Genomic DNA, 27,644 nt, shown 5'->3' on the forward strand with positions numbered 1-27,644 from the left:
AGATGATTGACAGGGCAGGTTAAAGGCAATTTAATTGCGTAATTGACGTAATTTTCACTGAAACAGGAAGACAGGGCGGGACATATCATACAACCCCTCCCCTTTTTTAGAATAGCCAATAGCGTTTAGTTTATATCACAGCTCGGCCAGAGCCGTTGAGCTCGGTAAAGCCGCAGTTCCCTCCGAATCTCCTCCATATCACTTTAAAATATAGCATTCTGTGCAGAATTCAAATGGGTCCAATTCGTTTTGTGGTCTGTGCCAACTCATGCATATGATCCGCTCTGTGGTCTCGTGTCTCAGACTGTGTGTGCGCTGAGGCGAACACATGACACTAACGTGAGACCAGACTTGTGTTTGCCCCAATGGAAAGCATATTTACACTCCCTAAATTGTTTAAATATACCTATCCCCTATATAGTGCACTGTGTGCCATTCACCATGGAGAAAATAGTAATCGTGTGAACAACCCCGCGTCTCAATGTCCATACTATCCATCCTAAACCGTGTGAGATTGAAATAAGTGTGTCCCAAAGCATAGATGTTGAAAAGAGTATGCCAGAAGTCCCCAGATGGTCTACTATTTCCAGTGGATTTTCGAAGTGTGGATCCGTGCTCACTATAACGGCTAATATTGCCCACAACCCGTTGCGCTTTGGAGGGGGAACTACAAAACATGGCGGATATGCGCGACCAACGGTGAGAGGTTTAGATAAAGGTTTGAGTGACTAATCAAAGTTTAACCTGATAAAAATATATATTTAATGTTATCCGTGTTACATTTCATCTGCAATAACAATATGGACTTTTATAAAGATCCGTTTGTCCATTAACTTTTAAATGCATTATTATGCATTAATATGCGGAGAGTCTCTGCATGAAAGACCCGCGACTGCAGATCAACGTGCTTCTGCATTTCTTTCTGATACGGAATGAAATGTGGAGGATTTTAACTGTGACAAGATGATCGACAGGCCAGTTTACTGTAACAGGATGCGACAGAGAGAAACCATTAAAGACGCAATGTATGATGTGTAGTATGTCTCAAAGCTTGTCTACTCTTCTGCAACACGCTCAAAAGTATGTACTTTTTCTTCACAAAAAGAGTACATACTTTTAGGCCGTAGTATGCAGTAAGTATAGGCGAATTGAGCCGCAGCACAAGTGATTGATTTTAGCCGCAGCTTCAGCGTCTATGTAGGGGCAGCATGTTATAGATTCAAGAGAGCATTTGATTGGACAGAAAGTCTGATGAGAACCTGCAGGGGCACGTTCTATGGGATTAGATTTCGGTCACAATTCTGCGCGCGCAAGATCACATTTTGAGCGCGCAAAAGGGCATTTCGCACGCGCGTGAACTGAGTTTTGCAGAGAAATGTTCGTCTCGCAGATAAGAAAATATTTCGAGCGAACGAAAATCAATTTTGCATTTAAAATAAGTATTTGGATGTGCGCAGACGTTCTCTTTCGCATGTGCAAAGTTTCACTTTCTTGCTCCTCTCATACCAGCCATAAGTGCTCTCGAAGCGCAGACGGCTCGCGTGCTCAACACAACCCAGCGTTACAATATGCCATAATTCCAGCCAATCAGAGATGAGGCTGCTAAATTCTGATTGCCTGGATTGAAAACCAATCACAAGACTCCCTGCATCACCGACTGTGGACGAGGAAAAATACATGGTGGAAGATGTTTATGTTTAATTTGTTTAATGGCTTGAGCACTTCTATTTAAGTTCAATTGTCTACCACTCGACGATCACAGTTTATTTTTTAGATTATTTTAAGCAAATTTTCTTTAGCTTATTTTTAATCAAAATCAAATCGTACTATTACTGTACATAATGGCATGTCCCAGTGTTTGCTATACCTCAAGAGGTAGTTCTAACTTCTATGAAATATGAATGTGACCGAGCTGGGGTCTCAAATGTTACACATTTTCAGAAATGAAGATGGACAGACTTTTCCCCTTTTAATGAAATAAGTGTGTAAAAACGGTACACCACTCACATCAGAATAAATAAAAAAAAGCCATCAAATAAACGTAGAAATGCAATGTAATAACGTTAAAATAATAATCAATCTACTTCATATCCTTGGAATTATTTAAACAAAAACATTCACAGCAGATGTCATGTAAAAACAACTATCATACTAAAAAAAATATACTGTATTTTCTTATATACAATTTTAAGATGGATAGTGTGCACATTGGGATGCAGGCTTGTTCCCCTCACTGCAAAAAAAAATAAAAAATCAAATTATGCGAGTAATTATATAGAAGTCTTGTGTCACACATCCAAGATTTTCACTTACAGTTATATTTACATATATGTTTGCATTTTTACCCACGTCTGTCTTTTTTCTTCTTTTTTTTTTGCAGTGAGGGGAACAAGCCTGCATCCCAATGTGCACACTATCCATCCTAAAATAGTATAAAAATACAGTATATTTTTTTAGTAAGATAGTTCTTTTTTCCAGAACATCTCTGCTGTTAATGTTTTTGTTTACTTGAACTTAAATTGAAGTGTTCAATCCATTGAACAAATTAAATAAATATCTTCCACCATGTATTTTTCCTAGTCCACAGCTGCAGGGAGTCTTGTGATTGGTTTTCAAGCCAGCCAATCCGAATTTAGCAGCCTCATCTCTGATTGGCTGGAATTATATGGCATATTGTAACGCTGGGTTGTGTTGAGCACGCGAGCCGTCTGCGCTTCGAGAGCGCTTATGGCTGGTATGAGAGGAGCAAGAAAGTGAAACTTTGCACATGCGAAAGAGAACGTCTGCGCACATCAAAATACTTATTTTAAATGCAAAATTGATTTTCGTTCGCTCGAAATATTTTCTTATCTGCGAGACGAACATTTCTCCTCAAAACTCAGTTCACGCGTGTGCGAAATGTCATTTTGCGTGCTCAAAATGTGATCTTGCGCGCGCAGAATTGTGAATGAATTCTTACCCCATAACGTTCAAGCTTAAACCGGTGCGCAACGTTTTACATTTAGCGTATTTTGCAGTATCAAACACTTATTTATACCGATTTCATCAGGCTCCAAAAATTCTTCAAAAAGAACTCAAAGAATGGCCTTCCCAGCTGCCATAGTTGCAACTCTTGCATCACCTACGGTTTCCGGGTTGAACGACATGTTTCCTGTAAACGGTGTGCAACGGGGTTTGAGATAAGTTTTCTCTTCTTTGGTGGGTGTGTCAAAAATGTCAGCCCAATCAGCAGCAACGTGTATATAAACCACGCGGTATTGAAGAGACAGCTCGCACAATGGGTCCAAGTAAAGTCGTTTACAAATATGTCCGCTGCAGCTGGGTATACGCAACAATTGAAGATATTTGAAGACATGTCTGTCTTTTCATCCTGAAATGCGAGGCAAATTTTATTTCACAATAATTAGGAACCACAGTTTCCACAAATCCTTTCACTCAATTGGGATGTTCTCTTTTATTCTGGACGGCAAGGGCAGTGACTGTTACATTTAGCGTATTTTGCAGTATTTATACCGATTTCATCAGGCTCCGAAAATTCTTCAAAAAGAACTCAAAGAATGGCCTTCTCAGCTGCCATAGTTGCAACTCTTCCATCACCAGAAATGGGTGTTCAACGCACCACCGTTTCCGTCTAAAAAACGTTTTGAAACTTTTTGTTGGGGCTGAACGCAGCCCTGATGTGCAGAGTGATGTCATCAAAATCATTGATCCATATTGGTGGAAGTGAGAGACAGTAAGTTCTGAATGATTATATATTCTAAATGCAAATTGTGTCATTGTTTTGGAGCACACATAGCTTATAGAAAACCTTAAGGTTAACATACTAAAAGCCCCAAACTTTTCGATTTCATGGGGACTTTAAACGGTGACAGGATGCAAGTAACTGAGAGACAAAGCGATCCGTTATGACAAGTAGCTATGTCCCAAAGCGTGCCTACTATTCTGTTACACACTCAAAAAGTTTCTTCACAAAAACAGTACATAGGCCTACATGTAGGGCATTGTAAGTGTGCACAGCAATGGTTTTGCAAGTCACTAAGCGGAACTTGAGATCTGTCGTCATCTGGTGTTGAGGTTTGGTACTTTGTCACACTATTGCACTACTGTAGGCTACTACTGTTCCCCATTTATGATGGTAGCAGCCGTGAGAAAAAGCTGAATGTTGCCAATTAGAATGAAGTCAAATCAAAATAAAGTTTTATAAAATTAAACTTAATACTTTATAAACTTTATAAATCTATATAATTAAACTTTATAATTAGCTATAAAGTTATTAGATCGTCCATTGTTAGCTGGGTTCCAACTTTGACATCTCAAATATATTCTGTCAAAATGCCATATAATTGGACACAAAATGACTTTAAGCATTGGTGGGTGTAAGTGTAGGCTATACCTAATTATTTGGCTTCTCACTTCACCAAACCCACACACAACAGCGCGCGTGAGCGCGTTTAACAGTTTCTCTTTTGTCAGATAAAGCTCACAAGTTTCTGTGTGACTGCAGAGTCGGTCTGCAGCGGAAACAAAAGAGACAGAAATCATCCAACAGACACGCAATGCTTCAGACAGTTTTCACAAATCAACTCCCGCGAGGATCTACAACCTGCCCTGAAGTCTGGATAACGGCAGACACCACCGGGACAAATCATTTATAGTAGCCTACTAACAGTGGGAATGAGCACCAACCAATCATGTAAGTAACCGCGAATAGTGCATTCATACAAAAATTACTAAGGTAACCGCAGTTTCCGACTAAATTAAGCGATAGCTATCTACGATTGTAAACTCAAGAGCGTTTTTCAGAGTCATTCTGACATGTTGGCTGATTTTACTATAGTTAAAAACATTATAATGATTTGCTCGAAAATGAAAATTGTGACCTACGTGTTTTTAAATGTCTTGTTTTGGTTCAGATCAACCGAATTCATATCATATTATGTTAAAAAAAATAATAATAATAATAATAAAGAAAGAAAACTATATAGTCATAGCATCTATCTTGTCACAATCATTTTTGTAGGCTAGTCTAATTTCTACTTGATTTTTATAAGTTTCAAGTTAGGCTACTGGATTTTCCTCAGCAGTAATTCAATTCAAAGTGGTAAACGTATCAAATAAACAAGGCTAATGGTTCAAGTTTAATGTGTTTAGTGAACAAAAATATTTCCATTTGCCGCCTTTTATCATCTGAGAATTTCCATCAATCTGCGTTTGATCTGAAGACACCATACATATGTAACCTACTTCTGGAGACATTTCACCAACCTTGCGGTCGGATGGAAAGCATGCAGCCCTCTTGAATCTTACTTTAATCTTAGTCAGAAGATATATATTTGACCAATTTATAATTAGAAATTTAAATCACATTTAAAATATGACCATGTTTAAAAATGATATACCCGGATGCGGTTAGTTCCAAGGCTATTTGCATGTATTTCCATAAATTGTTTGTTTTAGATCAGATGAGACATGGGATAAGAGTTTCATCTCTCTTTACACCTCAGGGTTGGTACTCACAGCAAAATTCAATACTTATGTTCAAATATGTTTAACTTGAATTATAACATTAGGCTATGTACACAAATATTAACACTTTATTTCGACAGTCCACAGACATTCTACTAACTATTAGTAACTTTGCAACTACACGTCTATAGACAGTCATTAGAGTATTAGTAAACTGTCTGCTTAATATCGGCTAACACTTTATTTTGATGCCCACAACAAACATTCTACTGACTATAAGTAACTTTTTCTACTAACCTGAACCCAACAGTCTAATACTAAAGGAGAGTTAATTGACATTTAGTCTACTTGCAAAGTTACTTAGAATGTCTAAAGTGGACTATCGAAATGAAGTAACTTTTTGAATATATACTGTATATTAAAAAAATAACATTATTCAGGATAGACAATGCAGGGAAGTTGGAAACTATAGCTTGTTCTGAAAATTAAACCTAGTAAAACCATCATATTGGAAATTGGCACATAAAATATATTACACAAACAATTTTTACACAGAAATACTATCAGCTAGATGTGTCACTTTTTTTTTAGCACATTTAGCCACGGAGGAAATACATATCAGGATGTTCTGCCTCCAAAATAAACCTCAAACCTTTACCTTTAAATGGCACACACACGTGGGTAGAGCATCCCGAGAGGTTGGTCAGGAAATCGGCACTAGTTTCGGCATACTTGAGTTAACTAAAACCATGATGTCACTAGTGTACATACAGCATCTTGTTCAGTCACATGTGCCGTTTCATAGCTGTAAGCAACACTTACATTTTCCACCCCCCAAAAATAGTTTCTGTCTTGATTTCATTAGCATGTCTAAATAGTAAAGACAGACACATATGTTTCAACAGTTTCAGCCTTTAATGAAGCCAAACCCAAAGAAGTTTGCTTTTTAGAAGAACAATCAACATGTTGAAATACAAAACACCATCATTTTTGTTCATGGAAAGCCAATAACTGTATATTGTGGGTTCATAATTATAGGTGCAGTGTTGGTCCATAATAAATTCATAAACTCTGCTATACAACCGATATAACAGACCATATAACAGACCAGTTTTGCACATATTTATTTAGGCAGACAGTATTGAATGTGGTGTAGGTGTGTTTGTATTCATGTAAATATGATCTGTACGATAAGGGGTCACTACATTGAATATTTGCAATTTTAGAAATTCATGTCAAAACTATTGAATTGATCTAAATTATAAAAATCACATGCCAGTTACAGCATCATCGTACATTTATATGATTCCCCCCATTATGTTTTCACCAAGTGTAATAGTATAAATGGTGAAAGATACTGTTTGCACCAAGTGTAAAAAACAACAAGTAACATCTTGTTTACAATAATTGATATTTGTAATATGTTGAAAAAGAGTGTCTCACTTGTGAGGTACAAACAACCTTCTTCTGAAAAAAGATGAACATTCTGCCATCCGATTACTTATTGTTCCAGATCTGTATGAATGACGTTCTTCGTGGAACATAAAAGTAATGTTTTTGGGCAAAATGTTTGTAATTCTTTGCACTACAATGGAGGATTTAAAAGCAGATGTGATGATTATTTTATATTTTATGAAAACACTTATATGAACTCTTCCGTTAAAATGTGTAACTCTTCTGTTAAAGTCATAATTTTTAAAGCTGTTTTAGAGTTATGGCCTTCCATTGTCATAGCTGTCAAATTTAATATACACTAATGTTCTCTTCTGCTCACCAAGGCTGCACTTATTTAAAAATATATAGTTAAAACAGTAATATTGTGAAATATTATTACAATATAAAATAACTGTTTTTCTATTTGAATTTTAAAATGTAATTTATTCCTGTGATCAAAGCTGAATTTGCAGTATCATTATAGTCTTCAGTTTCACAGAAATCATTCTAATATGATGATTTGCTGCTCAAGAAACATTTATTATTATTTTGAATGTTGAAAATAGTTATCCCGCTTAATATTTTTGTGGAAACTGTGATACATGATTTTTTCAGGATTCTTTGATGAATAGAAAGTTCAAAAGAACATTGTTTATTTGAAATACAAATCTTGGTAACACTTTACAATAAGGTTTATTAGTTAACTATCTTAGTTAACATGAACTAAGAATGAACAATGATTCTACAACACTAATTAATCGTAGTTAATATTAATTTCAACATTAACTAATACATTATCAAAATCAAAGGTTGTATTTGTTAACATTAGTTAATGCACTATGAAGTAACATGAACAAACAATGAACAGCTGGATTTTTATTAACTAACATTAACAAAGATTAATAAATACAGTAACAAATGTATTGCGCATTATTAGTTCACGTTAGTTAATACATTAACTAATGTTAACTAATGAACCTTATTGTAAAGTGTTACCGAAATCTTTTGTGACATTATAAATGTATTTACTGTCGCTTTTGATCAATTAATGCATCAACATTATGCCACAAATGCTCTAGATTGATCTTAACTTGTACTTTAACCCAGAATATTTGTATGTTCTAAAAACCCCGTATGTTCTAAAAATGTTTTGCTAACGTTCCCATTAAAGTTGTGTAAACGTTTATTTCTGAATGTTCTCTGAACATTCAAAATGTCCAGTTCTTAAATGTTTATAAGAACATTAAGGGAACATTCCATTTCGTAAATTCTTCACACATTATAGGAATGTTACTTTTCCTATATCTTAATTTTAGGAATGTTACTTGGGTGTACAGTAGTACAAACGAAAGCGCTCTATAAATGCCTCATTCGTTCAATCATACTTTTAAATGTTCTCTGAACACTCTGAAACAAGTAGTAACATCTAAAAAAGGTTAGATGAATGTCCAAATAAAACATTTCAGATTTTTTTGTTTTGGTGCTAATGTTTTGAGGGCGTTATTAAAGACCCGATGAATTTGAACAAAAGTTACATTAAAGGGTTAGTTCACCCAAAAATGAAATTTCTGTCAGTAATTACTCACCCTCATGTTGTCCCAACCCCGTAAGACCTTCGTTCATCTTCGGAACACGAATTAAGATATTTTTGATGAAATCTGAGAGCTGGATCACTCCTCCATACTAGTCCATAGGCTTCTTCAGGGATTGAACTTGCCGGCCTCGAAAAGTTATTAAAGACATCGTTAAAATAGTCCAAGTGACTACAGTGGCTCAATCTTAAGTTTATCAAGCGACGAGAAAACTTTTTGTGCGCAAAAACAAACAAAAATAACGACTTTATTTCAACTATTCATTTCCTTCACTTTGGGCCTCTAGTCAGTTAACGTAGTGTGATTCCGTAGAGCTACGTCACACGTAGGCTCACTATTGGCCGACGCTGGTCATGTGCGTGATGATGCGTGTGACGTACAACAACAGAAGCGTACGCTGTTAAACTAGTAACCTGACTTGAGGCCCAGAGAGAAGGAAATGAATAGTTGAAATAAAGTCGTTATTTTGGGGGGTTTTTGCGCACAAAAAGTATTCTCGTCGCTTGATAAACTTAAGATTGAGCCACTGTAGTCACTTGGAATATTTTAACGATGTCTTTAATAACTTTTCGAGGCCGGCAAGTTCAATCCCTGAAGAAGCCTATGGACTAGTATGGATGGAGGTGTGATCCAGCTCTCAGATTTCATCAAAAATATCTTAATTCGTGTTCCGAAGATGAACGGAGGTCTTACGGGGTTGGAACAACATGAGGGTGAGTAATTACTGACAGAATTTTCATTTTTGGGTGAACTAACCCTTTAATGTTACGTTTGTTATTAACTTTTGACGGAACCTATAGCCAGAACATTAGCCGAAGTTCTGAGAGCGTCCCCAGTTAGCTGGGATACTAACCTCTCGGTTTCTCTTCCTCCATAGCAGCCGACTGTGACTGGGTGTGCTGGGTCCAGTGGTGCGTGTATGTGCCCATTCTGGTCTTCGGCCTCCCTCTGAACCTGGCCGCTCTGTGGCTGCTGCTCTTCCGTGTTCGCCGCTTGAGCGAATCCACGGTTTACCTCATCAACCTGATCATCAACGACGGCCTGCTGATTGTGTCGCTGCCCTTCAAGATACACGCGTACAAGAAGCAATGGACTCTTGGCAATACCTTCTGCTCCCTGCTCGAGAGCCTGCTCTACGTCAACATCTACGGCAGCATCATGCTGAGCATGTGCATCGCGGTCGACCGCTACATCGCTCTTCGGTTTCCGTTCGCTGCGCTTCGTTTGCGCTCTCCGCGCAAGGCGATGCTCGTGTGTCTGGTCCTGTGGATGGCGGTCTTTGGATTCAGCGTCCCCATCTTCAATCTTCGCGATGGTCTAAACAACACTTCTTCAACTTTTTGCTTCCAGCAATTCTCTAACAGAACTTGGTCCAAAAGTTGGATTCTGGTCTCAATGGAGACAGTGTTTTGCAGCAGCGCCTTGTTGATGGTGTTCTGTTCCGTGCGCGTGGTGCAGATCCTGCACGGCCTGAGGACACGCAATCCAGGCGATGCCAAACTGCGCAACAACAAGAGCATGAAGATCGTCCTCAGCAACCTGGTGGTGTTCCTCACATGCTTCATTCCTTACCACATAGCAGTGCTGCTTTACTTCCATGCCAAGACAAGCAACCCGGACTCATCCAGCATCGATCATCTGCGCTATTTTGTGCACGTAAGCATATGTATTAGCAACGTGAACATCTTGGCAGATGGCGCGTGTTACTACTTCATTCTTAAGGAGAACCTGGAGTCTGCAAAGCGAGATAGGAGAATGGCTATACACGTCAGAGAGACGCGCATACGTTCAAAGAATCAAATGTTATTTAGCGAAACGTGTAATGGTTCATCCAAAGACACTGAGAAGATGGAAGTAAGTGTGGTTGCTGGTTTTACATAAAGACTTATAGGAAATTCAGGAAGACTGAACTCTGGGATGATTAATCCTACAGTAACACAGCGAAGGAGACAGTAAGACATGCTTGTGTAGATGAGCTGAGTGTGTTGGTGGATGGGAACTACTGTATACACAAAGGATGTGTGAATTTTTTAAAAACAAAATTTAGCTGTATTTTATTATTATCAATTTGTTTTAAATCACATAACACTTACAGCTTTTTTGAGCCATGGTATACAATATTTTGGAGTGAATTTTATGTTTACTTAAAAAAAGAGGTGTCCGGGTCACATTTTACCCCCAAATGTTTCATTTTAAAAATGAAAGTATATTTTTATGTTTTATGTATATTACTATATTGGTACTCTCTAGTTTTTTTTTTTTTTTTTTTTTTTTGCATTGTGACATTATTTTCAAGACAATAAGGCTAATTTGACCCTCCAATTCTCATTACTGTGATGCAAAATAAAAAGTTTCATTCTCATTACTGTAACAGTAAAATGACCAGAAATATCAGAAAAATAATTTGTAATTTTATTTTTTATATTTATACATCAGACGCATGTTATTTTGAATTTAATTCATTTAAACATGATTTTATTTAAAAACATTACAAACAGCATTTTTACACTAACACATATTAATTAAATGCAGATATTAAGGAAACATGATAAGTTCAAATACTTGTTTCTTTAAAAAACACAATCAGACAGTCAGTTATTTTACTGTGAAAGGTGTTCCATGTGGGAATGTCTGTTTTTGTTTTGGTCTGTTTGATCCCGCCCACTTCCAATTTACCCAATAGTGTTTCGACACCGCGGGTTGCCAGTTAGAGGGAAACACAGGGAATTGCAGCAAAGGAAGTCTGCAAACAAACTGGGTCAGAGATCGCAGATCGTGTCCTCAATCTGGCAACCCACGTGAGCATCGACTCCAATGAGGAGAGGGCCAAAAAAAAAAACACTCTCATATTTTTTGAGTTTGGACTGCAGTACCCATTTCAACCACTAGCTGTCATTATTACATACTGCACCTTTAATTTGTTCTGAAAATGTCCACAATGCAAAAACATTTAATAAAAAATAAATAACAAAGTCCTAATTGTAGATTACATTTTGCTTTTGCAAAATATAAAATACTGTTCAATCAAATGCATATTTAATCAAAGACAGTATTTTGAAACCTGATTATGTAAGGAATGCGCACCTGTTTTGTTGATTTGATTGGTCCAAACTCAGTTCCTCTTCTCGCCAGCAGAGGACGAACTTCGATCTGCTTCAAGGACTCCCATAGCTTGTCAGCCAACAAGATATTTATAGCTCACATAAAGCCAGTTCAGTGACAGTGCTCATGTTATAAGAAATGATTAACTTTAACGATATCTTCCTGCCACAGAATAAAGTTTAAGTTGATGTCAAAGGTTCCCGTTCTAAAGCAGAAGCATTTGATTGAAAATGTGAAAAGAAATGTGTTATGAATGGGTAAAGGTTAAATGCAATTGACAGGGAGTGTCTTGTTTTATAGCAGGGAAGTTTGACAAAACGCTACATTTTAGTATTTTATTTCAAATCAAGTTTAATGCCATAACCCTGACTGAATGTGTTTTGTTTAAAGGTGCTCTGCATATCTATTTTATCAAAAATATTACGCTGCTTCAATGTAGCTGAGTCATTTTATAGAAGTGTATTTGACTCTAATTTATCAATTATACTTACAAAATGTATTCACAGATGTTCAGAACCTGTACTTCTGTTCTGACTGTTGTCACCATCTCTCTTTGTCTGTTTGATACTCATGTTATTTATTACAATAAATAACAGTTTGTAATAAAATATGTGTATACCATGTGAGGCGTATTTGTTTAGCTTCCTTTCTTAAGATGATTTCCAGCACGGCTACAGAAATCATTCTAATCTGTACAATAAACCCACAAGAAGACATGTTTTTAGATATGGTAATGTGTCAGGTGTCACAATGGCTCTCAGTGCTCTTGCTCAATGTGTTAGTTTTTTCTCGAGTCCTTTTTGCTCGAGCACAACACAACTACACTGACATTCCTCTTAAAGCTGAAAGGTTGACCTGTTCGGTTACATTTATTCTTCTTAAATATCAAGTTGGGATATGTAGGCATATCTGTTAGAATTTATTAATGTACCATTTATTAACCTTATGGTTATATTTACAAATATAATTTGATATTCGGGAGTAGAAATTCCATATAAAGGAGTATGTAGGTAGGTGTGAAGTCTGTATACACACAGGACACTGTGTGTACAGGTGAATTAATAGCACTTTATTGCTATATAACTATATAGGCATGTGCTACTTTATTCTTGAACAAATAGACGATGTATTAAGCAGTACATAAAGTATTGATAGAAAACATATCATAAACATCTGTGTATTTGACAAATATTGCATTCATTTCACTTCAGCTGTGATAAAGTATGCAAACACAGCGCAAACATCACTTTGGGAAGCAGAAAGTGTCTCCTTATTATAAATAATTTAATTAATTATATATTTTTTACAAAAATAAACAACACATTTTCAAGTAGACTATAGGCCTATATAAAAATATATTACCTTAAACCTAATTCGAAATGAATGGATATTAATTTAAAAACATTGTAACATTTATTTAATACAGTAATACAGGTTAATAAAAACATTAAAAATTACATGCATTGTAGTGATGAAAATCATAACAAAGAAAGAAAAAGAAAAACAAGAGTAGCCTACCAGATGCAATTTCTTCTTTTTTGTCACATTTTGCGTTTTCCTGTTTTTTAAATTATTTCATGGGTTATATAGCCTTAATTCTTTCACTGTTTAAATTTTACTTAAAGCCAATAGATAATGGCTATGTGACATCTTAAGCCATATTGTGACAACATGACCCAAAAAGGTCAAAATGAGGTCAGTGAATTGTATAATTTCCTGAGCATTGACACATAGAAGAAGAAGAAGAAGAAGAAGAAGAAGTTTTATCTATATAGCGCCTTTCCGTAGCTCAAGGTCGCTTTACATTGTAATTTACGATACATTTATACACTTACAGACACATTACAGTCACGGACTGTAATGACACATGGAAATGTTCAAATTTTTGTAGCCAATAGCCTACCTCATTCAATATTTGAACCTACCGTGAGAATTAGTAAAGAGGCGGAGAAACCCCCTTACCTTAATCTACATCCTTCCTCATAGTCGTTTCATATCTCTCTGGATTATCTCAAAATCGCTATTAAAATCCACCCAGAGGACAATTAAAAACTAAGAGGCCAACTTCGACCCAGCCTTTCTGATTCCTGTACGCCTGAAACATGTCTGGGAACTCCACCAACTCATGCATTGATGCACTCGATCCTTCCAACCGGTTCCTGGTCTCGTCTGTCGTGTATGGACTGGTTCTGGCAGTGGGTCTTCCCCTCAACGCGGTGTCCCTGTGGATCCTCCTGCGCAGTCACGGGCTCCGGTCACCATGCGCCGTGCTCATGGTGAACCTCGCCGTGTCCGACCTGCTCCTCGTGCTCTCCCTGCCGCTGCGCGTCTACTTTTACGCAACGCTCCAGTGGCCTTTTGGAGTGGGCACGTGCACCGCTGCCATCCTACTGTTTCGCGTCAACATCAGGACGAGCTGTATCTTCATCACTTTAATAAGCGTGGACCGGCTGCTCGCCCTGGTCTTCCCTCTGCGCTCCCGGTCTCTGCGAACCACCGCGTGCGCCTGCAAGTGCTGCGTGGCTGTGTGGATCCTCATCACCATCCTTTGCATCCCGGAGATTTTACATCTTCGCAGCAAACTGAAAAAGTGCCCCAACTACACACCGTGCTTCGAGTTTCAAGTGCTCGCCAAGGGTTCGCCAACCTCCGCGATTGCACAGGCGACATTTATATTAATTCTGCTGGTGGTCAATATCGTCTCCACAGTCGTGGTCATAGTCGCACTGAGTAAGCGTCCCAGCACTGGCGCCGCCAAGATCAACAACAAAATGAACGTGATACTGATTTTTGCAGTCAATATGTTGGTGTTTATTATATTTTTCCTGCCGTTTACTATAATACTCTTAATAAAAACGCAGGACAAAGAAGGACAGATTTTACGAGGGCTCATCTGCCTGGCGAGTGTCAACTGCTGTCTGGATCCGCTCATCTACTATTTCTCCCTGGACTCCTTCTGGCAGGACAAGGGGAAAAGACAAACGGATGTGGGAACGTATTCTCTCAGCAGGACGATGGAAAGGTCTTAAATAGCTGGAAATCGTTAGGATATAGCCTACAGTAGATAGGCTACTACGGAGACTCTAAGGGGACATGTTTGTCATGATTAAAAACAAAACAAATATTTCAATGCTTTAGCGTTCCCTCGAAAAAGCACTGAATATGTTTTTCTTCCGCGTACTTTTGTTTTCTTCGCAAAAGTTTGGACTCTGAAAAAACATCTGTGCCCTCAGAAATTTGGTAAGGAAGACACTTTGGGTGTCAAACGTGATTAATAGATCTATGGTGTTTAATCTTTCAGAACAGCTGTGTGAACTTCAGAACTCATTTCATACACCATGAGAGGGTTAAACGGCATAAAAAAAGATGGTTGGATATTTTGTTTAAAGTCTCATTGAAATGTCCAAATACGTGGTCTAAATACACCACATGCTATTGGATCTGTTTGACTAGAATATCGTATTGTTATTATATATATATATATATATATATATATATATATATATATATATATATATATATATATATATATATATAAAATAATATTTAATTGCATTACATTTTAACTGGCTTATATGTAAAGACTTATTAGTCAGTATCACATGTGGTTTTCAGAATATCTCCAACAGAGAAAAGTCATATTTTTGTTGATAATGTAGTCTATAAAACATGTTATTAATTGTATATATTAATATTTATTTTCACGGTGATGACTGGTGAACCACATTGAAACTATGCCTTTTTCCACTTCCTGTGTTAACAAGATGAGACAACTGTGTCAATGTAACCTTACCGTTTTTAAAAGCAAAATATTTGGGCCTAAAGTCTAATGTGTGCATCTGTTGTGCATCACTGGCAACCACAAAAATGTAAATTATGTCTGTGGGTTTCGTCTAAAATTCATATACCATGAAGTCTGAGATCAGGTGGGGACGCAGATGATCAGACTCAAACTTTAAACTTGCTTAAATATGATAAATGTGTCTGTCATAAAACCTGCGTCATTAATGTCTGATCCTAAATATGGATTATTTATATACATATATATTATATGGATATGCTTATTTTTGTAAAGTTAATATATAGGTGATTTTAAAGAACTTCTTCGATTTTCTTTAAACTCTTAAAAAATTTATCAATTCAATTTATCAAAGAAATTTTTTTTTTATTTTAATGTCCAGAATAAAAAAGTTTTAGGACTTTGTTTTTGTTTCTAAAAAGTCTTAAAAGTGACCGCTATAAACCACAACATTTTTTTTTTAAATTACATACGTGTGTGTGTGTGTGTACAGGTGACAGGTAAAAAGTCTTAAAAGTGACCTCTATAAACCACAATAATATTTTTTTTAAAAAGTCAACATGCAATCAGCAATCAGCATGATTCTGATGTTTCTGGGATTTCTCAATCAAGGTGTCTTTGATCATATGAACTAATTGTTGTCATATTATATTACAAGGGTGTTTATATTAATACCCTGACATACAGTATATGTTTTTTGTGTTTATGGTTAACATAAATTTTAAAATGTGTCAAAACTGTTGCCTTGCAGGTGTCATATTTTCATGTTGAGTCATGTTTCCTGTTCTTTCTCCCTTTGTGCCAAACAACTAGATACACTAATACAGTATAGATTTAAATATAAAGAGCAGAAGTGGAAATTGTAAACTATTTTAGATTGACTAATGCAAAATAGTGTTTTTGTTGTTTTATAGCTGCCACACACCTAACAATCTTATATAATCCTAATAAACCCATTTGGTGAAAGTCTCAAGCATGACTTAACTGCTGAGAATTTGTTCTATAAACTGTGTTTAGATTGTGTAAACTAACACTGCTGATGCATAAAGCAGAAGGATTGGTAACTATGCTGTGTTTGGAAGTGGTCCTTTGGACTTGGTGGCATATTTCATCAGCTTTCCTACGTCCCATAATGCTTTGTGTGAATTATTTAAGTAACTTCCGTTAAACTGTAAACTGGTAAAAGGTTCGCTTTATGAGTGTAATAATAAGCATTTTCAAAAACTGTGTACAATGAGATGACATTATTCTACTCACCCTTCAACCATCGACATTAAAAACACATTTAAAAGTGTAAGAAAGTACTTCAACAGAGCATGAATAACCCTAAAAGTTAGATTCTTTAAGCAGCAATATTACAGTATTATGTAACATGTTGCCTTAACAGCAATGTTCATTAACTGGAACATTGAGTAATAATATTTCACAATGCTTTCTGTTTTGACAGATAACTATTATTCTTTATGTTCCTAATAGGGATTAGAAGTGAAAAGGGGATTTGAAATGATGAGTTTCTGTCTTCTTGAGTGGAAGTTCCCCAAACCTGACGTGCCTAGTCTGCACATTATTCAAAACGCAGACGACTCTCAGGAAAAAGGTGGACACAATAACTTCAAAAATCATTACATGATACAAAGGGTCAAAAGTCAGAAACACTGCATTCAAATAACTTTAATATGAGTTATTATATTGCTCGCAGGGTTTTTGTCAGTAATATCTAGTTTACTCACATTAAAAACTATTTTACATGAGGATTCTGTGATTTACTTAGGCCTACCTTCATGTTGTTCAAAACCTGTTAGGCCTACTGTTTGAAGAATCCATACAGAAATAACAGTTCATAGCGCCAGATCACACCAAGAACGATAACAGATAACTATATTAGCGTCCACACCAGCGGACGATATTGGTCTGTTTATTAAACGCGTGCTGAAGTTTTGTCCTCTGCCGCTATTAAAGGTGCAGTATGTAATATTGACAGCTAGTTGAAATGAGTACTGCAGTCCGAATTTAAATATTGAGGAGAGTTGTTTCCCTGCTCCCTTTGCCTCAGACTCGAATGCCATATTGAGGACACACAAATAGAGCAAGCGCAACTGACAATGGAAGGCGAGGACACTTATGGTGTGTTCACACCGAACGCGAATAGAGCGTCAAATACGCGTCTATCGCGTCTAGTTAGACACTTGAACGTTCGCTCGAGTTCAAATTTTTCAACTTGCGCGGAAGACATTCGCGGCAAACGCGTCGCCCAATTCGCGTCATTCGCAACGCCCGGCGCGAATCATGCGTCTATTCGCATCTTTGCATTGACTTTGTATGTTATCTACTCGCGCAAATAATAAAATTCGCGTTCGGTGTGAACACACCATTACACTTTAAATTGAAGTAATCCAGATATACTACATTCGCCATGCTGTCATTATCATGTGACCTACCAGCGTCAGTTACTGTCGCTTCACTGTCATTCACAATCCTCTCCTGTGGCCTCATGGGCCTCAAAACACATACTGTTTTTGGTCTATATAGGGAAGCATGTAGGCTAATTTCGGATGCAGCCTTTGATTAGGTGTGGGGTTAGGATTAGGCAACCAGGAGGGGGGAAATAATTTGGCAAGGGGTTAAAATTCGGCACAACACCGGGAGTCTCCCGCATATTTATAACGACTCCCTGACGCCCACAAATTATACGATATGCTGGAAATTGAGCGAGCGAGAGAGAAACCCTGTTCTCTCAAATGCATCTCCAGTTACCATTTGCGGATTATGCGAAGACCGTCACACTTTATTTTGTCACACTCAACTACATCACTTTCAGTTTTGGCGCACGTATATGCTACTATAGAATGAACAAACCCGTCTGAGGCTGCTTAAGTGAATGAGTATAATGTAATTAAGTCGCATTTTTATATATTAGGCGAAAAACAGTATGTGACAAAAGAAGTATGTGTGAATTCACAGTACTCATAAAAGAGTAGACACAAAGTACCCGGATGACCTACTACTTCCAGCGAGATTCCGAGTGTGCATACGACGGACACTTTACTATCCCATGAGGCCACGGGAGAGGATTTGAGAATGACAGTGAAGCGACAGTAACTGACACTGGTAGGTCACATGATAATGACAACACGGCAGATGTACGTCTGGACGTCTACACACATTCATACTATGTAGAACATACTTTTTTAGCGGTCGTGGAGTAATTACTTATTCAAAATAAATACTTTTTTGGAATATAAAAATAAAATAAATACAGCAATATTATACCTATAATAGTATATCGACGGGTGAGAACCAGAGGGGTGTTAGTAACATATTGGGTAAAATGGAGATATATATTTCAAATTAAAGCTTTTAGGGATTACTAATTTGATGCAAGGACATTTTATGTGATATTTAATTTTTTATCACAATAGATTGTTATTTCTTTTAAACTCATTAATGTAATGCTTTGCTCATATTGTCATCAGATGTGCCCATGTTTTCATACATACGAAATGGAATCAAACCTAGATGCCAAAAAGGTGCATGTGTTTTTATTTTATTTTTTTATTTAGATTAAATTTTTCTGATTAAATGTTAAAATAGTGTTCAATAAGTATACTGTCATCCATGTGTGTACACAAGTTTATTATAAAAGATTGAAATCAGTACAAAGTCAGATCAAACTATGGTCATTTTTTGTTTTGGCCCTCCTGTAAAGTTGGTGAAATGTCACCCCTCGATATGTTTATGTTATATATTATATTACACGGCTCTGTGGAATACTTGATTCTGCTGAAAAAAGATAACAGTTCTTATTAGGAGTGAAGCTCCAAAGCCAGTCAAATTTGTTAATACATTATTATACATTAATACATTATTCTAATTCTTTTTAATAAACCAGTTGATCTCACAAATCGAACTGAATGATTTGTTCACAAAGTGAACTGATTCAGTTCTAATCAACTCACTGACTCAATTGTCCAGTCGCAGTGTTTCTCAAGTTAACAGTGAATGTAATAATGACCTAAATGATTTCAATTTGTTCTTCCCACAAATCTATCACATGCCTCCAAAAAACTTAGGGCATCATATTGATTATTTTTATGGTGCCTTTTGTCAGTTTGGAACTTTTCAGATGAGTGTTTCATGGTGAGTAAAAGAAGACAGAATGTTAGCTTTTGATTGAACCATTCATGTGCTGTCAAACTAGGAATTATACACTACATATGACTCATAAGTAACAATCTTACAGTCTTATTTGTAACCGCTGACTAAACCGAGAGGGGGAAGATTGGCATATGTAGATCACTGATTAATTTATGAGAAGAAGTTTAGACAAGATCATCTTATGACCTTACAAGATTATTTTGAAGGCGTGCACAAGAATAATGGTTCACAATGAAACGCATGTATTTAATTTCCTCTTTCTTACAATTTTTCAAAGTTTCCCTGCTGATTTCACATCACAATGGTCTACGGTATGTGTTTTGCAAGCTGTTTGGTCAGCAGGATATCTTTATAGTCCCTGAAAAGGGTGTGGAACAAGCAATTACGCAACATAAACTACAATTTTTGTAATTGTGAAATGTGCTCGCTCATGCTGTCAGTGTTTTGTAACAGAAAGATGCTCAATGACTTAGGTAGGTCTTAATGGTTTATTTACATGTTTGATTCACCTAACTAAACCAGTTTTTTTTTAAGTTCAACACACACACATAAACACGAAGAGCTTTTGAGATTGTATACATTAGTCCAGGGCATGAATCTGGCCTAAGGCTTCACTCATATGATAAGAAAATACTCAAACAATGCATGTGTTCTCTTCAAAAGCATGCAGAGAGAGAAAAGAAATGAGGAAGTGGCACAGGAAGCATGTTGTAGAAGCACTACAAGTGGCATACGCCGAGTACTGGATATTGAAATAGATACGTAATAAACGAACACGTGTGATAAATGTAACCAGGTGCTATAACTGGCTCTAGGATCAGTTAGGATATCCATGAGTAGTGATGCACCGAAAGAAAAGAATATACACAACACAGGGGCAAGACACAGTTTTGCTAGAGAAGTTAATTCACCTTTACAAATGTGTGACGATTTGTCTTGACGTTTATTATACAAGAAGTTGAGCAAAATAGCCTTTAATAATGTGCCTTTAACCAAGACTGTGATCGATACGTTTTAAATTAAAGTACAACGTGAATAGTGAATTTGCCATTTCTACCACAATATGCTTCGACTTCAGTGAGTTATTTGTGCTCATCAATCATACAGAAAGCTGTAAATGAGATATATTTCCATTTACATATGATCTAACGTCATCTGCACTGAACAAAATTGAATTTCTAGTGTCTAGTTTTCCAGTACAAAATATCTAAACATTCTTAAATCAAGATACACTTACATAAGAAGCGAAATGACCTAAGATATTAAGTCTCGCTTTCTGAAAAAATATACCAAAAATGAAGCAAGTTTGTTTAGAATAAGAAAAAAATATGTCAATGGGGTCAGAAAAATAAACTTACCTGAAAAGGAAACCAATATTATTTTTTTTCTCACCCTAATCACATATTAGTTCTTGTTTTATGCATTTTTGTCCAGAAAATAAGACTTAATATTTTCTCAAGAAAATGCATTGATTTTGATATAAGATTTTTTTTTGTTGTTGTTGATATTTTTGATGGAAAACGAGAAAAAAATACCAAGAAAATCTTTTTGGTAGTGTACATTTAGCTACATTAAAGATCGGATGTTAGAGTAACGCTTCCTGTGAGTATTTTTGGCCAGTTTTCTCTTCATTGCATGGCATTTTGACCAAAATTTCGATGCATCCCTATCCATGACTGAGAAGAATAGATCTAAAAACACGCAAATATATAAGAGAGCAAAGAGGACTTTGATGGAGCACAAACAGCCAGTGACACGCAGGTACAAGCATGCAGGCATTGTGCAGCTTAATGCCCATGTGTTCTTCTCATTTTAAGACTTCAGATGCTACGGTTACATTTTTAATCAAGTTGAAAATGCTCATTATTGCAAATATGCAGAAACAAACTGTTCAGATAACTTCAAGGGAACATTTGTAATGATACACATTACTAGAGAGAGAAGTACAAAAAGAGAGAGAGAAATGGGATTTAAAGACATGAGGGATCAGAGGTAAAGAGTGTGATTTTCAAAGGGGTGTGGCTACCGAGAACAACGGATGTGATCTCATCAGAAATGGGCGGGGCAATGAGGCAAACAGCCTATGGAGTCTCACAAATCACTGTCTCCACCACGAACGTGTTCTCGAAGTGGCGGATTCGGTGACAGTTCTGCGCATCACGCTTGGTGATACCTAATGGGAAGAAAACGAAAATTATGTAAACAAAACAAAAAATAGTTACGAATACGAGTTACTTGCATTAAAGTCCCGCCTGTGGTGAAAATCAAGCTTTTAATGTTGTTTATATGTCTATGTGGTGTTTTTATTACGCTTTAAGACAAACCATGTGCAAATTCATGAGTCAACAGTATTTTCTCTCTTGCAGTGAACCAAAGACAGTTTTAAATCGCTGGTGTTTCTGACATCACACACTACCTTGTAACCAATCAGGTCAACGTGTGATCGTCAACGAGTGGATCTCTGAGCTGGTGTGGAGGCGGGGTTCATTTGCATATTTATATAACCGCGTATGCTAAATGAGGCAAGGGTGTAGCGTTACATTTAAGCCATTTTAAGGCATTAATAAAAAAAATTTCAAGGAAAAAACTTTTAAATAAGTCATTTTGGTGATCAAACGATGAGTTTTAAGGGATACAATTATTGACTACAGGGGGGCTTTAAGAAATATTTTAAATACTTACACTATTATTTATTTAGCGTATGGATTAGTATCCCAGCTAACAAAAATATGTTCTAAGAACATTTTGCTAATGTTCCTATTAAAAGGAAGAGTTCACACAAAAATGCTGGAATCATTTACTCATCCTCGAAGTTGTTCCAAACCTGTATGGATTCCTTTCTTCTGCTGAACACAAAAGAAGATATTTTTGAAGAATTTCGGTAACAAATCAGTTGATGGACTGCATTGACTTGAATGGGGAAAAAAAAATACTATGGAAGTCAATAGGGCCTATCAAATTATTGGTTACCGGCATTCTTCAAAATATCTTTTTTGTTCCACAGAAGAAAGAAACTCATAAATGTATGGAACCACATTGAGGGAACATTTAATTTGATAATGTTACACATATTATGGGAATGCTTCTTATGAATGTTCTGAAAACGTTGGACGACCATTTAGTTTAAAAAAGTTTCATGAACGATGTATAAATAACGTTTCTGTGCTAATGTTTTGAGAACATCATTGAAGACCAGATAACTGTCTGTTATTGAAGGTGTCAAATAAGGCGACCGGACGTTCTGAGATTGTGTGAGATTGTGAAACATTCCCTGTTAGCTGGGACTCTGTGTACAAGAACTGTATACACACATAAGCTCACATGAATTTCAAAATATGCTATACAGAAGTAACACAATATCAAATATTCATGGATCATAATAGCTTGATCCGTTCTAACACAGATGGCCTCCTTCCATGAAATCGTCCCAGTTTTCCCAAAGTTTGTGGTTGTCATGGATATTATCATATTATATTCTCACAAAAAAGCCTTGGATCTCCAGGAACCAGGGAGAAATAGATTGCTTAATACAGGAAGCCATAACGTGGGTGTTACTTAATTGTTCCGCTAATTAGCTGCAATGAGCTATTAAGCTGGACGTCAATCAGATTTGCATGGCAGCTGTGAAGCCACACCGGAGCACAGTTTCCTCCCACCAAGAAGATGAAGAATTAGTTAGGCCGTAAGTTGGCATTGCCAAATTGGACTCGTAGATGTCAACATTGACTAAACCGTATCCGTCGACCACTACTATAAACACTTATGAAAAAAGACAAACATTTGTCAACTTACGACGGCGTGAGTTGCGGCGACGGAGCCTGTACGTGTCTTTACCGTTACACAGACGGTAAATAAAGCGGCCGAGCTGATGCATATTATTAACACGTCCAGCCACGACCATCTCTTCCTGGACAATGTATGTCTGGGGGAGGTAAGTCCCCTTCTACAAAAAGATAGAAAGGCAACATCAAGTAGATATAATTCACATTTCAAAACTGCCATTACACACAAACAATAGAAGCACCTTGACGTTGATGAGCAGTTCCCAGAGGTTACGTGGAGGCATTACCACACTGGTGTTGAGCTCGATGACATAACACTTGTCTAAGGCAATGTCATGGTAGGCCGTCAGACCCTAAAAAACCCAAACACATTCATATAATTCAGATAAAACTCAAGTCAAGTCGTCTTTATTTATATAGCACACATATAATACAGATTGTTTCAATAAACAAACAGATTCAATGATGCAAACAGTTCAATTCTAAAGGGACAATTGTAAACAATAATGTGAAAAAGTGCATAATGGAAACTAAGTCATGTGTAACTGAACGTTTGTGAGCTGTTTTCAAGTGTGTTACCCTGTGGAAATCATGAATGATATCAGCAGGGTCTGTGTTGCTGAAGTCGGGCACAGGCACGCTGATTTGCTCGTAGTTTTCCTTCAGATAGATCCCCACGTTCTCCTCCAGCTCGTGAGAGCCTCGCAGTGGAGCGGCCACCGAGTCCTCGTACACAACACGGCAGTGGAACCGACTCTGATCCGGAACCTGAATCGCCATCATTCAAAATACATGATTTAAAGTTATGTTATAGTACTGTTTTGATCTTATGACTGCTATCTTTTAACACAAGAACATAAGATAACAACAGTATTTATATTAGGGATGCACTGATAGGACTTTTTTGGGTCGATAATGATACCTATTTTAACAAACAACTATTGTCCGATACTTGTCACTTGCTCTCTTATTTGAACTTTTTTCATTAAAATAGATTAGTGTTTTGATCATGTTTTAAATTAGAAAAGTCCAAAAAACCCATGCATTAAGGTATACTTGCTACAGTAGTTTATTGCTGCATCATCAAATGATTTCTATTGAACATGGATTAGATACATAAATACTACAGAACAAAGATACATATGAAATAAACAGTGCTTTTCAGGTAGGTCTAAGTAGTTTTCAAGTAGTAAAATAAAGTAATCACATGTAAAATATGTTTCATTGTATAAATTAAATATATATGTATCCTTATTTAAGTTACAAAAGGTATTTAGTCAAGAGTAGTGAGTGATTTTTTAGTCTTTTGTGGTTTGAGTAACATTAAAACAGGAATATTAGGCTGTCACAGATCCAATATACTGGTACACAAGAGTATTATTTCTCAACTGTTTATGTTAATTTAAGACATAACTGACAATGTTTACAAGGACACTCGCCAAGATGGACGTTTTGATATAATTTTGAGTGAATTAGAAGATAACTCAATTCAGTATTTTTGCGCTGTCTATAACGTGGCGTCTAAAACGTCTTTATTGTCGAGTATTTTGTACAGATTTCATTTTGTTTTAGCAAATATTTAATTATTTTACCAAGAAAAAGTAGAATTATGCTAAATAAAGTCTTTTTCATGCTATAGCCAATATGCCGATGGTTTAAAATGTATAAAAAATCGGCCGATAAATATTGGCAGCTGATAAATCAGTGCATCTTTCTATCAAATAGGGCTTGGAAAACGATTTTATAGTATCCTAATTGCGATCTCGACCCCTTAAATCTACAAATCGATCTTTACTATGCACCACTTTTAGCAGGTGTGCACCTTGTGTCTCACTCTTATGTATAAATGCTTTTGTCAATCATAACTATGACGTAAAAAGTCGAAATCATAACACCTAATAAACACCTAATAACACCAGAACATAAAACATAAGCTGTGGCTGAGCCAAAAAGAAACAATTGGCACTACTGGAATCTGCCGCTTATCATCTAATTATCTATTCATTATTTTGAGTTTTATGCCACTCGTATAATTGTGTGCTACCTGAGGAATGATGTAGTACCGGTAGATATATATTGAAGCATATATCAAACTGCAGGTGAAGACAATCAGTGCAGTTGTCAGACAGCAAAGTCCACTCAGAGAGGAGCGTTTCCGTCCGACAGGCAACACCAGCTCCTCTTCCACCTACAAACACACACATTTTTATAACATTTTGTTTTTATTTCCCTTAAATAAAGCATATAATATTACCCACAAAGTAGCTAATTTCATGTTGTAGCCTACTATACTATCTGAGGACATTTGGTCCTCATCAAGATGGCAAGACCCAATCACACACTGCAGGAATAAATGCATCATGTCCTCAAAATACCGTGCCACTTTCAATACGATCACCCACACGCTGGGAGACATGCTACAATCGGCACTACGCTCACTTGTATCATGTGCGGACAAGAATGGATTATTCAGTGCTCTCTCGTACTACAGAAGGAAATTATTAGATGTGCGATGCCAATAGGCAATGACTAATAACGCCCCCAGTCTTGCAACCCATCTGCCAAACTGCACGGCACATGACCTGAGCTGGCCTCCTTCTTAACTTACACACGCACATTTGGTTTACTATTATGGTGGAGACTTTCTTTTGACTAAAAGGCCTATTGTATTAAGATAATTAGATTTAAAATATTTTGAAACACACCAACCCAACACTTCTTACACCATACAATCACTTTTTAAAATAAAAAACATTAAAGTGAAGTGTGTTTTTTATTTTTCAGTTATGGCTCCTCAGCTCCCTTGGTTTAGGGGATAGCTAAAAGATTTTGTTATTGAATATATTAAATTAATGTTCAAAAGGTCTGAGAACGCTCCCTGTTAGCTGGTTGTTCACATTTGACATGTTTTCTGTATAGTAGGCAAGTATGTGTACATACTGACTAAGTGAAACATTAGAGATAGACTAAGGCTCAGAAATGACATCTTCTTTCAATTGTTTTCATCGTGGGGAGATCATTTGGCCTATAAAGACAGCGAACACATACACGCACCCCTTTGAGTAAAGGAGCGATATTAAACAGCTAAAGCTCTCCAAAGTCATTTCCCCTCACCGTAGCCATCTGCCATTTTGTCTCTGTTGGATTTGTGTGTGTGTGTGTGTGTGTGTGTGTGTTGCATAGACACATAAACCTGTGCTGCACTATGTCAAATTTCAGTCCCTGCCATTATAAGCTCTTAAGAATAAGGCCTTAACCTCTGACAATAACAACCCATATATTACAGGTAATATCTTTTAAAATGCAGGGCAAAATGTTTTAAGCTATTTTATATTTATTTTATCAATATGTTTACCCCATCACTTGGTTAAATTATTAAAGAAGAGCAATCTGATAAAAAAAAAAAAAACATCACAATAATGCACACATATTGAGTGCTCAAGGATATAAAGTGCACATTTTATGGCAGAGATGGATATGATGAATGTTGCATGATGTGATGTTATTGGTGCAGGTGCTGCAGCATCCATGTCCTCTTGTTATGAAACCAAAGGGCAACAATGTATATATGCAAAATAGCTACAAATATATACACGCGTGTTGATAGAGCATTATCAATAGATCATTTTGCTCCACCAAATGACGTGATTGGTGGTTTAGCAGGGATGTTCTTTTCTTTTCCGGCTTTTGGTTACTTTGAAGCGCTGTTTTCCGTGACATTTCGGATGATGCACACAAAAAGCGAAACTTACGTGTGGATGCGGTATGAATATTTGAGTTTTATCTCCATCTCCCTCCTCTTTCTCTGTTTTTTGTCCTGTGATGGGCTGAAAGCTGATCTTCACCATGTTGAAGGGAGAAAATAACGCTGTTTTTAGCGTGCACGCAGATCCTTTGTCCCCTGGCTTTGTGACACAATATTTGCCGTTTTAATAGACCGGAAGAATCTTTTATAATTTATTTATATATTTCTCTCTCTATATATATAAAAGAATCGTTCTTAAAGTCACAGTGCTAGCGACACTGGTGATGATGCGCGCGACCCAGGAGGAGCAAGCGCGCGCACGTTTTGTATACATCATATGTCTGTGTACGATTTTTATTTTAAATATTCAGTTTTATCTATCTATCTGATGGTAATACTGTGGTACTTGCATATATGCCATATAAAAATGCCTAATAGGCCTACAAATGATAATGACCGAGGATAAGTAAATGTGCTAACGTTCAAAAATCATAACAATACGTCTTTATCTATCTGGCTACAGACAAGGTGCCAGAATGTTAAACAAAATTATTCCAGAATGAATATAG

The 27,644-nt window shown here is 36.7% G+C and overlaps 3 protein-coding genes across 3 annotated transcripts; 2 read left to right on the plus strand and 1 right to left on the minus strand.

The window, feature by feature from the left end:
• The first annotated feature begins 4,441 nt into the window (after window positions 1-4,441).
• gpr55a (G protein-coupled receptor 55a) lies at window positions 4,442-10,512 on the plus strand. Its single transcript, XM_056265963.1, has 2 exons — window positions 4,442-4,693; window positions 9,370-10,512. Exons 1-2 carry the CDS (start codon window positions 4,675-4,677, stop codon window positions 10,371-10,373), a joined length of 1,023 nt encoding a protein of 340 aa, XP_056121938.1. The 5' UTR covers window positions 4,442-4,674; the 3' UTR covers window positions 10,374-10,512.
• A 3,048-nt stretch (window positions 10,513-13,560) lies between these two features.
• lpar5b (lysophosphatidic acid receptor 5b) lies at window positions 13,561-14,624 on the plus strand. Its single transcript, XM_056265965.1, has one exon. The coding sequence runs from the start codon at window positions 13,697-13,699 to the stop codon at window positions 14,621-14,623; it is 927 nt and encodes a 308-aa protein (XP_056121940.1). The 5' UTR covers window positions 13,561-13,696; the 3' UTR covers window position 14,624.
• Window positions 14,625-21,060: 6,436 nt separating this feature from the next.
• Window positions 21,061-27,302, minus strand: itm2ca (integral membrane protein 2Ca). Its single transcript, XM_056265953.1, has 6 exons — window positions 27,083-27,302; window positions 25,375-25,518; window positions 23,910-24,098; window positions 23,573-23,683; window positions 23,341-23,491; window positions 21,061-21,721 (listed from the first exon to the last, which is right to left on the minus strand). The coding sequence occupies exons 1-6, from the start codon at window positions 27,176-27,178 to the stop codon at window positions 21,630-21,632; spliced, it is 783 nt and encodes a 260-aa protein (XP_056121928.1). The 5' UTR covers window positions 27,179-27,302; the 3' UTR covers window positions 21,061-21,629.
• Between the last annotated feature and the right edge of the window lie 342 nt (window positions 27,303-27,644).

Source organism: Rhinichthys klamathensis, unplaced genomic scaffold, assembly GCF_029890125.1.
Source record: "Rhinichthys klamathensis goyatoka isolate OS25496 unplaced genomic scaffold, OSU_Roscu_1.1 h1tg000243l_1, whole genome shotgun sequence".
NCBI classification, from domain to species: domain Eukaryota; kingdom Metazoa; phylum Chordata; class Actinopteri; order Cypriniformes; family Leuciscidae; genus Rhinichthys; species Rhinichthys klamathensis.

Excerpts from the sequence above, each read along its gene's own strand:
- lpar5b (XM_056265965.1), top strand. The coding sequence starts at position 13,697 with ATGTCTGGGAACTCCACCAACTCATGCATTGATGCACTCGATCCTTCC.
- itm2ca (XM_056265953.1), bottom strand. The coding sequence starts at position 27,178 with ATGGTGAAGATCAGCTTTCAGCCCATCACAGGACAAAAAACAGAGAAA. Across the intron at positions 23,492-23,572 it reads AACTGCTCATCAACGTCAAG|AAGGGGACTTACCTCCCCCA; the intron begins GTGCTTCTATTG and ends ATCTTTTTGTAG. Across the intron at positions 21,722-23,340 it reads TCGCCGCAACTCACGCCGTC|GTATCACCAAGCGTGATGCG; the intron begins GTAAGTTGACAA and ends TCTTCCCATTAG.